Source organism: Pollachius pollachius (genome assembly GCF_949987615.1).
Source record: "Pollachius pollachius genome assembly, chromosome: 5".
In the NCBI taxonomy this organism is placed as follows: Eukaryota; Metazoa; Chordata; class Actinopteri; order Gadiformes; family Gadidae; genus Pollachius; species Pollachius pollachius.
This window is the reverse complement of record NC_136938.1, coordinates 8894309-8906863: the sequence shown is the minus strand read 5'-3', so window position 1 is coordinate 8906863 and position 12555 is coordinate 8894309. Positions and strand designations below refer to the sequence as shown.

The 12555-nt window shown below is 44.1% G+C and overlaps 1 protein-coding gene across 1 annotated transcript; it reads right to left on the bottom strand.

Annotated features, from left to right (window-relative positions):
- Nucleotides 1-509: 509 nt before the first annotated feature.
- On the bottom strand, nucleotides 510-11787 carry LOC307075480 (aggrecan core protein-like). Its single transcript, XM_079736081.1, has 18 exons — nucleotides 11659-11787; nucleotides 10119-10213; nucleotides 9864-9955; nucleotides 9194-9485; nucleotides 8860-9034; nucleotides 8637-8764; nucleotides 8226-8519; nucleotides 7687-7989; nucleotides 7420-7594; nucleotides 7190-7317; nucleotides 6788-7081; nucleotides 6599-6697; nucleotides 4619-6460; nucleotides 3067-3225; nucleotides 2897-2979; nucleotides 2600-2744; nucleotides 2251-2433; nucleotides 510-2065 (listed from the first exon to the last, which is right to left on the bottom strand). Exons 2-18 carry the CDS (start codon nucleotides 10204-10206, stop codon nucleotides 1992-1994), a joined length of 4554 nt encoding a protein of 1517 aa, XP_079592207.1. The 5' UTR covers nucleotides 10207-10213; nucleotides 11659-11787; the 3' UTR covers nucleotides 510-1991.
- Between the last annotated feature and the right edge of the window lie 768 nt (nucleotides 11788-12555).

Here is a 12555-nt window from a genome sequence, read left to right as displayed (position 1 = left end):
CCTGTTTTGCAAATAGAAATGTGCAGTAATTACATTATTCCAATGACGCAGCACTATGTCCTATTTCCACCGGCTGGTGCCATAGAAACAGTGAGTAGGCGGAGGACCTGGTCGACAGGTGAAAGGACCATTTGTTTTCTGTACCTGGAATTTTTGGGTGCTGATCCCGGAACATTTGGGTGGCAACCCGGCTGGAATGAGTGGTTTGACTGATCCCTGTAGTAGACTAATTATCTCATTTATTGGAGTCAAACATGCCTTTGACCAGGACTGCGTTTATACATGATGTGTGTATCTAAAAGGTCAAATATGTCACCTACAAAGTATCACCATCAAATTATTTTTGTTTGACATTCATAGATAATAAACAAACAGGTATATTTAAGTATCTGGCGCAGAACTGCATCACACACCCGTTTGGACTCATGCAATATAACAGGTTCCATTCATCAAAGGAAATTGTGCAAATATATATTTTAAACATTTTATTTAATGTAGACATTCTTCTCACACCAACACCACACAAATTTAAATTTCCCTCTTTGCAACAGAATTTAAATATAGAGTATATTAATAATTAAACTAGAAAACGCAATTAAATAAGTGCCACAGCGCTTAGTTGACAAACAGTACATACACTTACAGGTATCTTCCAAAGATGTTATTAGGTGCTGGTGTTATTTATCAAAGAGCGCATACAATTAAGTCAGGATTGATTGAAGAGGCTCAGCCTCCCATATAAAGTTAACACACAGTAGACACAATATACAAGCAGATAAGCATTTGTAGGACAAAATTGACACACCGTGTCTTGGAAAAGTCTGGATCCACTGAGGTCAGGTTAGAAACATTACATGCAGAGCACAATAATGGAATAACAGCAATTATTATTATTATTAAATTATAGTTATTGTTATTATTATAATTATTATTATACACTCAGGACACGTGCTCTGCACAGTTCTGTGGAAGAAGACGGCAACTTACTGATCACACAGAAACTATGACAACCTGTTGCAATCAATTCTAACTTGATTCGAAAATAGAAATGTAAAATTATTCTTTGTATTTTGTGTGTCAATACAAGTAAGAGTGTCAAAGTGTAGAATGGGAATGAGGGCGGTTGGCTCAGTCCAGTGCAGTGCAGGGCAATGGCTAATGGGTGGGTTAAGCAGAGACACGATCACTGTGATCAATAAATAAATGGTTTCCGATTAGCGGAGACATAACCCTACTTTGAGTTTTGAAAACAACCAGATTACAGCAGACACAACAGCAAGTGCCAAATTAGCAATGCCCAATTTACTTCTCTATTTGATGTTTAGATAGCTTTAGGCCGCTTAATATATAACCTGATTGGAAACAAGAAATATTAAATGACAAAATCTTTGATTTTCAGCAGATTACTTTTGTAAATGACACTGCTTGTTGTATATCTGTGTCATTGAAATCATGGTGCATAGCTTGCTGAAAGAGAATCTTTTAAAATTGAATCACCATTGAATCATCTTTCAAAATACAAACCATTTCCATCATGTCTCATAATAAAGTGCCAGAAGTCAGTTTGAATTCCGAGCAGAGACAGAAGTCAGGTATGTGGAATATTGACCTCTGAAGGGCTTTGTATGTTTGGCCAGGATATGGACCAGACAGACAGTGAGCTAGTCATTCCCTGTGAACACATTACTCACAAAAGTTGAAGACGTAGCCCATAGGAATGACTCAGGATGTCGAGAAAACTGGAAACTCTTCACTAGAAATGATCATCATATATCAGGACAAGTTGTATAAATGACAGGGGGCAGGGCACAGCAAAAACATATTGCCCTGATGAGGAATTGACAAATACAATTACCAATAAAATAATAAAATATACTCTTGTTTAATCCATTATCTATTTTTTCCGTCTGGATATTTACATTTTTAGTTAAGGAATTTGGTTTTCGCTAGATGTTAATTTAATACAGCTAATAAATTATTGTATTCCCTTCTTAGAGAAGCTCGTTGATGGATGATTCTCCTCTGGCCCTGGTGGTTCTCCGCTGTAGTGTTGGCTTTCCCTTCACTGTAAAGAAAAAGTCAACACAAGAACGATCCATTAGCACCCAAAACCACCCAATAACAGGTCATTTAGTGAACAATTGCTGTGGATGTGTGCGTGTGTGTTTGTGCAGTTGAGTCTTTGCGTGTGTGTGGGTCTTTGTGTGCATGCATGTTTATGTGTGTGTGGTGGTATGTGCATGGACTCACCGGCAGTACATTGAACCTGCGGTTTCTCCCACTGTCCATCAGGCTTGCAATGTACCACTGGGGTATGTCGCTGTCTGTAGCCTGCGTTGCACTGGTAGCGGATGATGGATTTGACCGGGTAGTACTCCTTCTTATCCCCATACTTGCTGGCGTTCTCAACCTCTGGCGGTGTGCCACATAAGACTGCAGGCACAATCAAAGTTAATTTAGACATTTTTTTAAACCTATTAATTAAGATTAATTAAGCCTATTCCTAATCACCTGATGCGCTTTCATTTCTTTCCATGAATAAAACGATAAAAACTCGGTGCATTCTGTCTCCCACTGAGCTCCATCAGGCCGTGCCTACCTGGGCCTTTCTTGCAGGTGAACGGCAGGTGGTAGTTGCAGGGCACGTCGTTCCACTGGCCCTGCACGTGCCAGATCATCACCACACAGTCCTCCCCCGAGTTGAAGTAGTTATCTGGCTGGTTGGGCCTCCAGTTCACGTATTGCTGAGAACGGATTGACAATATCAAGGGTTATTTTGTTCAGTGGTAAACCCAGTCATGCCGACGTCCAAGTGTCTGTTATGTTTACATTTCAATAGCAGTCCAATTATTCTTCCTTCTATTCTTTGCTATGTTATATCCTAACCTACACATACCAGTGGCGTTCCGTCCGTCCAGCGGAAGTCGTTCTCCACTGTTTTATCATTCAACCCAATCCACTGGTAGTCCTGTGCGTTTGCTGTGGGTAAACAGTGAACGATTGATGTGTTTCGCTTCTAAACTGTTCCTTTGCACACAAACCGACCCAACCAAGAGTGTTACTCACAGTTGACAAAGTCTTGCTCCTCTGGGGTGATAATGCTGACCAGATGAGAATCAATGTCCCTGCAGTGCTGCTCTGCATCCAACCACGTCTCTCTTGCAAAGAAGTGCCGGTAGCAGTTGCCCTGGAATTTAGTCCATCCCTCTTCGCACTTTTGTTCATCTGTCAGCAACCACACCCAATTCAATCAATGTTGTCCCTTCATCTGGAAACTTCCAATTGCTACTCAGAGTACGTACACAGAAAAGCTACCAAGTGGTTTACTAACATTTAAGATCTGTTCAACCCCAACAATTTAGATCTATTTCTTACCTAATCATTTGTATGATCCTTACTAAGTGGTATGTTCTGTGTAGTTAAACCCATATTATACAAAATGGATTGGCACGTACAAAAAATGAGTCAATAATGGATAAATAGGGGTTGAATACAGTACATAATCCACCTTGACATTTGAACCTTAAAACAATAAATCTCCCATAATAGAATGCAGCATTTTACACAATACTTTACCTTGAGTATCATGTGCAGTATTTTGAAGTAAATAGCATACTATGACATTTTGCATTGTAAGAAGGGTTCTATTATGACTTGCTGCAGCGTGTTGATCATGAAAAAGCTGTTGAAGCAAAGCCTATAGACTATAGCTTCTGCATAACCACATCTCATAATGATACTGTCCACTGCTGGCCTCCATGTTGTCTGGTGTTAGTAATTATAAGCTGAAGCAGATCCAACCCTACCAATCTCACAGCGATCCCCTCCATAACTGGGCAGGCATAAGCATTTGTAAGAGTCGGCACTTTCCACACAGGTGGCTCCGTTGGCACAGGGGTTGGAATGGCACACATCTACTTCTGCAAAAAAGGCGTTGGCGTGAGGCATTTGAGGCAAAGCTTGGCATATCGGCAGGTGAGGTGTATGTGTTTTGGCTGTAGCAGCATATCTTAGATTCTGGTCGAATTTGACTGATGTCCCATGATCCAAAAACTCTTATACACTGAGTAACCATAGTGTTAATATCGTCATTCAGTGCATGTCTGTTGAATCCTCCCCCTAAGGGATTGATACAATTGTATTGAGCATTTTGCAGACAGTTTACTTTTGGATCAGCAGTTCAATGCGTCAGAATTCAAATCTGCAAATGAGCTGAGCACACATACGATGCCAGAGATCATATGTAGCACGGGTTGAGCAGGCGGTAAGCAGACTGAGAGCAGACTTACGGGCACAGCGGACCTGTCTGAAGAACCATGTCATCAACAAATGTGATTCATAATTTCCTTACATCGTATCAAAAAAAAACCGTACTGACACATAGGACAACCCACCAACCATGAGATTATACGCAAACCAATAGATCATGAAGATGAAATGCAACACAACATATCTCAAAAATAGATATAGATATCAAAATACGGAGGTCAAACAATCAGGACAGAACAGAGAGCAGAAAAATTATCATTAGTACAGTTATTAAGTTTCATGTACTTGTATTTACACTGCTAGGGTTAGAAGCTTATAGTGAATAGCCATAGTGAATATTGTGACTTACCGTTTACTCCTTCAGTGACACTAGGTGCCTGAAGAGTGGTGGCCGGGGGTTGGGTGACATTGACAGCCAGTGCTGCTGGTGCAATGTCAGGTCTAATGCTCCCATACAAATCTTCTGCAGTCTCTACCTTGAGCGTGTTCCCCACTTCTGGCTCTGCTGTGCTTTCTGTGAGCTCCCTGTCAGCAGATGTAGTGGGTATAACCAGGGGTTTTCCAGAGGTATCCCCCGATGAGCCACCACTGGTTGTGGGTGAGATGGCATTCCCACTCCTACTATTCCCACTACCGGAGAAGAAGCTTCTGCCGGTGCTTCCGTCTCCACTATACTCCGCTGACCCTAGTCCAAGCTCAAGGGATTGAGTGGCTGTGGTGGACTGCTCTGTCATCTCATTTCCATACAAGAATGTTACACTGCCCTCTTTTTCGCTAGTAGACGACTCAGATCCAGAGATTCCAGATCCAGATATTCCAGAGACAGAGATTCCAGATCCAGAGATACCATATCCAGAGATTCCAGAGCCAATCCCTGAGCCTGACCCGGAACCAGAGGGTCCAAATCCAGACAGGTCTCCACTACTCTCTTGTCCAGAACCATATAATAAAACCCCAGAAGCCTCCCCTTCTCCAGAGGATGACTCTGTGAGGTCAGTTAACCCTGATCCAACAAAGGTCACACCCGAGAAGAACCCAGAGCCCTCTCCAGAGCCTGAACTACTCAGACCACTTGGCAGGCCTGATCCTGAAATGCCTCCAGAACCACTGAACTCAAGCAGACCTCCCCCCAGCTCAAACACCTTATCGACTGGGGTGGAAACGTCAACCAGTTCACCATCTACCAGTAGGATGCGAACCTCTCTATTGCCTGATTCCTCTCCCGATGATCCGCTGGCACTTCCTGAGGCTGAGAATGCTGATGGGAGACCACTGAACCCAGAAAGCTCTTGGGTTGAGCCAGGACCAGACAACGTACCACAAGATGTTCCACTGCCAGATATGTCTGAGGAGGGAGAGCCACTCTCACCAGAGCTACAACCGGATCCTGCCTGCTCCCTACTGCCACTTAACATCCCAGAGCTGCTGTCAGGAAGGTACGTGATGATCTCTGTGCTTCCCTTTCCTGCCTCTTGAGGTCCTCCTGAAGCAGAGCCTTCTCCAGACAGAAAACTACCACTACCTGAGAAGATTACTTTGATGACTGATCCCAATCCACTGCCCTCGGATCCAGAAAGGTTGTCGCCACTCAATCCAGATCCTCCACTAGGAAGTTCAGCACTTCCACTGCCAGACTGCTGTCCAGATCCAGACATGTCTCCTGAAGTAATGTGGTCTCCGGATCCAGATAAGACCTTAGAACCAGATAGGTCTACAGAACCAGACAGGTCTCCAGAACCAGACATGTCTCCAGAACTTGATAATTCACCAGAACCAGGCATGGCACCGGATCCAGACAGTTCTCCAGAACCAGATAGGACCCCAGAACCAGACAAGTCCCCGGAACCAGATAGGACCCCAGAACCAGACATGTCTCCCGAACCAGATAGGACCTCGGAACCAGACAGGTCTCCTGATCCAGTTGGGTCACCAGACCTGGGCATAACACCAGATCCTGACTGTTCCCCGGAACCAGACGGGTCACCAGGCCCAGGCATAACACCAGATCCTGAATCGTCCCCGGAACCAGATGTGTCACCAGAGCCGGGCCCTGTCCCAGATCCAGATGCTGATAGGTCTCCAGAGTGATCACCAGAGGCAATGCTGACACCCAGACCAGACCCATAATCCGCTGAGCCTGATCCAGAACCTGAAGGCTCCACAGGGATGGGCAGGGCAATGGAAGGAGGTGCTGTAGAAAGGAGAAGATGCAGGAACCATGTAAGAAAATAGCATACGGAGCAAATCCAGGTATAAAACAAAGAAGAGAGAGGCGACTGGGATTTTTTGGGAGAACTATGTCTTTGCATATGAGAAGAACGCAACTTACCAATCCTGAGCAAATCATTGATTGATGTAAGGTTTAACAAAGCTTCTTGGATCTCTGTGATGTTCAATCCAGTTTCATTTGCGATGAGCAAAATATCCACTATAGAAATCATCATACATAACATGCTGTTGTTATCACAATAAATGTGTTATTATCTGAAAACTTTGATGGAGTTGGTGCACTACGTACCCTTGAAACAATAGGCATCATATTTGGCGTAAGGGTCAGGGTATCCAGTCTGGTTGGAGTGAGTATAAACTGTGTGCACTCCTGACTTCCCTGCCCCACACTGCGCCCGGGGGTTGTTGATGGGGTAACGAACACTGCGGTCAAGGAGCCAGCCCGCACGACACTTATCAAAGCCCATTTTCCAGGTGGCATACAGCTCTCCTGTGGAGGCCAGGTTGGCATTCTCCTCCTGGCAGCGAGAGAGCGCCTCATCATATGTGAAACCTTCAGCGGAACTGACGTGGAACACCTCACCTTAGATATTTAGAGGAGCAGAGAGAAAGTGTCAGTATTGGTGAAGTAAGCTAAAGAGCTAAGCTAAGAGCTTGGGAACCAAAATTGGTATGCCTCGAATAGTCCCACCTTTGAGCCCATCAACGTAGCAATACACATCATAGCGCTCGTCTGCTGGTCTCAAGCCATAGGACCTGACCCCGGGCTGCTCCATGAGGTCTCCTGCACACTTACCACGAGGAGACACAATGGGGTACCTGGATGTGGATGAATAATTGTGGAAGACATTTTTAGTTTGGATGTTGAATGGTTACAGGGCTACACTAGCTAGCTCTGAAGGTTTAGGATGTAATAATTACCTGACTGTCTGATCCAGTAACCAGCCTGCATCACACTGGTGATAACCAGCCCTGTATGCGGCCTGAAGTTGATCTGCGGTGGCAATGGATGCCCCGATACTCTGGCACGCCAGCTGTGCCTCCACGAATGAAAACGCATAGCGACCAGCGCCTGAACGGTAATGGAACACCAGGCCTAGAAAGGAAGAAACAACCAGCTTTATTTAAATCAGTTGATAATGCTATGCTGTCTTAGATTCCAGTTGGAGACATATTTGAAGTCCTTACCGGTTGACGGCATCACAAAGCCTTTGTCCGGCTCCCTGTTGATGTGAGTCCTGGTCGTGACCTTCTCTATAACCTTGTGGATGTCCTCTTTGATGTCGGGCGGTTGGGTCAGGGACGACTCGGTCGGGCTCTGCGTGTAGTCAAAGGTGGGCGGCTGCTGAGTCACCACCTCACCGACCGCCTCGCTCCCCTTTGTGGTGCCAAACAGAACCTCGGGGGTCATCGTTAGCGTGGCAACACTCAGAATGCTGCCGTCCACTTCTGTAAAGGAATCCATGCCTGAGCTCTCCTCGTCTGGGGTCTCTGTGGACGTGATAGAGGAGAAAGAGTGACTGTTTATATCCGCCTTTTCTTTTGCCGGAAGATGGTCATAGTAATAGCGATAGGAGTAAGTGATAAACTAACAGTACTCCTGTCGAGCGAGTGCCTGTTTATATCCGTCTCATCTTTTGCAGGAAGATGGGCAGAGTAATAGCGATAAGAGTAAGTGATAAACTAACAGTTCTCCTGTCTTGTGTCTTGTGGCTGAGGGCACCCACCTGTATAGCAGATGGCGTCGTAGCGGGTCTCCAGAAGGGGGTACCCTGTTTGGTTGGCATGCAGGTAGACAGTGCGTACCCCCAGCAGACCCCCTCCGCATTGCGGCCTCCGGACATTGATGGGGTAACGGACGCTCATGTCAGCCAGCCAGCCGGCGTTACAGACATCCATGCCTCCCTGCCAAGCCAGGTAAAGCTGCCCCGTAGTGGCCAACTGAGCCCCCTGCTGAGAGCACTGATCCACAGCCTGGGCATGGGTGAACTTAGCCGGAGAACCGCTGTAGAAAACTCTGCCTACATGAGATGAAACAGGAAAAGGTGAGTCGATCACATGAATAGGGGGAAATGAAATAGCATCATGCGTCTATAAGAAATTATGGATTAAGCATATCACAGCAGTTTGTTAAGTACCTGTCATCTTCTCAGCGAAACAGTAGACGTCATAAGTCTCGTTGACTTCTCTAACTCCATAGGTCCTGACCCCAGGAAGGTCATCTTTATCACCATAGCATTTCTCTCGCGGGTCATGAATGGGGTACCTTATGATGAAAAGTGTACCAGGGATTGATCTCAAGTGTCCAAGTTGTCAAAACCATTAATTTACACAGATCTTAAATGAAAGTTGCCAACTGACCTGACAGTTTGATCAGAGAGCCAGCCAGCATCACATTGGTGGAATCCATCATCATAAGCAGCCTGTAGCTGTTCTGGGGTAGCAATGACTGCGCTATTCTGGATGCAGGCAGCCTTGGCTTTTTCAAAAGTTAAACTGTAGCGAGTAGTTATGGCACGATAGTGGAAAACGATTCCTTTAGAGAAAAAGCAAACGCACAATTATCCCCATGGTATCCCTAATAGTTTTTTTTACAGTAGATACAGTATGAAGTGTACACCTTTAGGTGGAGCTTAAATGAATGAAGAACCTCTCACAACATATGCTCTAGTTGTGCTCGGTTCTGGTGTCACACCTTGGACCTGAACGTGTACAGTGTCATGGTGGTCCTCGATGCCTTGCTGAACCTCGCAGCGGTAGATCCCCGTGTCGTTGGAGCGCAGCTCGGACATCTTGATGCTAGCGTCGCTGGGCGTCGAGGGGTAGCCCACCATCTGAACCCTGTCCAGGTAGTTGATGTCGACGCGCACTCTTCCCTCCATCGCTACGAGTACCGTGGTGGTTTTCTCCTTGGTCACACGGCTCCATTTGATGCGATGGGAGTGAGGTGTAACGGTAGGTGCTCCTGGGTCATTGACGGTGAGATCCTACAAGGAGGATAATTAATAGTGTTTGGCTATCACGATGGTATATGGTAAATGGACTGCATTTATATTACGCTTTTTTTTAACCAGTGGCCACCCAAAGCGCTTTACAATAATGCCTAACATTCACTTCATGCACACATTCACACACCGGCGGCGGTGTCAGCCATGCAAAGCGACAGACAGCTAGTCAGGAGCAGTTAGGGCGAAGTGTCTCGCTCAGGGACAACTCGGCACTCAGCTAGGAGGAGCCGGGATCGTACTAGCAACCTTGCGGTTACCAGCTAACCCGCTCTACCTCCTGACCTACCGCCGGCTATCACGTTTCACAACTGATTCAGGGTATCTAGCAAATATCCATTCTATGTAAGCACAATATACCTGGAAGTAGCATGGTAGAATCAGGGATCCTCCCAATAAAGGGTGCTGGGGACCCTCCAGAGGAATGCTAACACTTAGTACTTCTTCTGGGTCTAGAGGAAGAGAGCGCTTTTAAACTCCCAATACAAACGATTGAATGTTATCTGAAATTTGTTAGTTCTTAATCTCATGATCCAAAAGATGACGTGATTAAGGGAATAACATACTATTGAATGATACATATAATCATGAATAAAAAACTATTTGTTTACTTACCCAGAAAAGAGATGTCATCGTACATGTAATCAAATGTTGCTGAAATGATGTTTAGACATACTGATAGTATTGCAATCCTCTTCCACATATTGTGCCTGCAAAATAAAAAGGTAGAAGCAAACCACATCATCTGAATAAGTTAAAGGTTAAATACTAAAAGAATACATCTTCAATTCAGAGATTTAATCTTTCCATATTATTATCAAACCAACAACATAATATACACTTTGCATATTGATTAAAACATTTTTTATCCTTCACAGTTAACCTTTTATGTGAAGAATACAAATGTTTGTGTGTGCTTGCATTTGTCTTTGGTTTTCAGAGCCTTTTTCCTTATTTACAGACCTATCGGACTGAAAAGCACCTAATGTGTCATGGTGGTCAACAACTTGAGTTGGACTTCCTCTAAACGGCACTTTATCACATGAATGCAGTGATTAAAATCGTTAAAGTGTGTGATACAATCCTAATATAAAATAATTTAAAGGTCACAAGGCTAAGAGATTGCCACGTTTGTAAAGTGATTTAAAACCTGGCACAAAGCGCTATCCTGGCCTACCCTCTGGAGAGAGCAAACAAACCGTACAGCTTTTCCGCTTTGGCACTGACAGACATTCTGCACGTCTGCGCAAACTGGGCTGAATGTCCTTATTCAGGTTTTTATTTATTCAATGCCAATGGCTTTAAGATTTAACACTACACTTATGAGGCAAAAATGCCTTCAGAGTACCAGATTGAATAAACTGTGTCTTGCACAACTCTTTGAAACAAAACAAACCACCCAAATTGGCCCTTTTTTGATTAGGCCCCCTAAAAGCGTTTTCTGAGTGAGCGACACATCGTCAACGGTTGAGTTATGTGCGGGGTCCTGGCGACGCGCTTCACACTGCGCTCATTGATCTCGAGCGCCGGGAGCTATTCCCGTAGAGACCCCGGGGGCCCATAGACCAGATCTGTTCCCTTCTGAGGCAGGTATTATGGTAGCTCTGACGACATTGGGGCCTATGCAAACATTGCAGTATGGAAGCGCAGCGGCCCTTCCCATCATGCCTCAACACTGCTCACATTCAGATGAAATAATTAGAAAGTGCAGAGGCATATGAGGCGGACCGATGCTGCATATGGCCGGCAGAACTCACAATTTTTCATACATTCTGATGGCTTCATGACTACATGGGGAGCATTGTTCTTTTGCAGCGAGCATCAACTGAATAACTTGGACTTGAACTCAAACAAGTAGTTCTGTGTGGATCTCCCAAGCCATGAAAGCAACCCATAGTATAGGAACTCATATCAGTATAATAACATATTATAGCATCATAACAATGTAATATTATAATAACATATTTTAACATCAAAACAATATAATATAGTGCTTAATGTCAAAGCCATTATCCCAATTTGCTGTTACCGTAGTTTAAAAACTAAACAAATAAATAAGTAAATAAAATGAAAAAAGGTGACAATGACTATATGTCCAAGATATACTTCTTGAATCTATACAAATGTGATACACAGAAAACGAGATATTTCCTACCTCTTGAAATGTGTTCACACAAATAAGTGAGTATAGTTTCTATATTTCAGTTTGGTGAAGTCTTCAGTGAGTTAAATCCCAATCGATGCGTGTCCGTTCTCCAGTGCACCTTGGTCACAAGCACAAACTGGAAAGAGGGTTCCTTCAGCTGAGGAGCGGGCTTAGTTGTCAAAGTTTGATGAAGGGGCGGAGGGTGCAGACACAAGGCAAGAAGAGAGACTGTTTCACCTACCCCATAGCACATGGCAGGTATGAGGTAGCGTGTCCTTTGAGTGTGTGTGTGTGTGTGTGTGTGTGTGTGTGTCTGTGTGTGTGTGTGTGTGTGTTTGTGTGTGTGTGTATGTGTGTGTGTGTGTGTGTGTGTGTGAGTGAGTGAGTGTGGGGGGGGGGGGGCGTATTTGAAATATAACAATTATATTCCACTTTAAGGAAAACAAAATACTGAGTTAGAAGAAAATAATCTGTAAAAGCTGTCACTTTTGGGTTCTTTAGTAGGTTCTATCTGCTTATTTTATTTATTTGAGTTTCTATTATATATTTCTGAGAACAATAGAGAGGCAGTAGTACGTGGTATATTTAATACATTTAACTAACTCTATATTTGTGGTTCCACTCCATCCAGGGGTTTTGAGACAAAGCGGTTCTTTCATGAGTTCCTTTACAGGGGTACTGTGGACCTTTTAAAGGACAGGAAATACCATGTACTGAAAACTCACAAACATATCAGATCTGTAAAAAAACAAACCTTTATTTAAATCTCCTCATTGTTTGATTGCATTCTAATAGGTAACACAAGCCCTTTTTAAAGATATTTGTTGGATTGTTGTTAAATGATACCAGGGTGTTACAGGCCTACAGTAGGCCAGCTGACCGTTGTAGCTATTTGTTGTAACTATG

What these genes read in the sequence shown, in the direction of transcription:
- LOC307075480 (XM_079736081.1), bottom strand. Translation starts at nt 10,206, where the DNA reads ATGTGGAAGAGGATTGCAATACTATCAGTATGTCTAAACATCATTTCA. An exon ending in CGATGACATCTCTTTTCTGG is followed by an intron (nt 9,956 to 10,118) that starts GTAAGTAAACAA and finishes CTCTTCCTCTAG; the next exon opens with ACCCAGAAGAAGTACTAAGT. An exon ending in TTACTGGATCAGACAGTCAG is followed by an intron (nt 7,318 to 7,419) that starts GTAATTATTACA and finishes ATCCACATCCAG; the next exon opens with GTACCCCATTGTGTCTCCTC.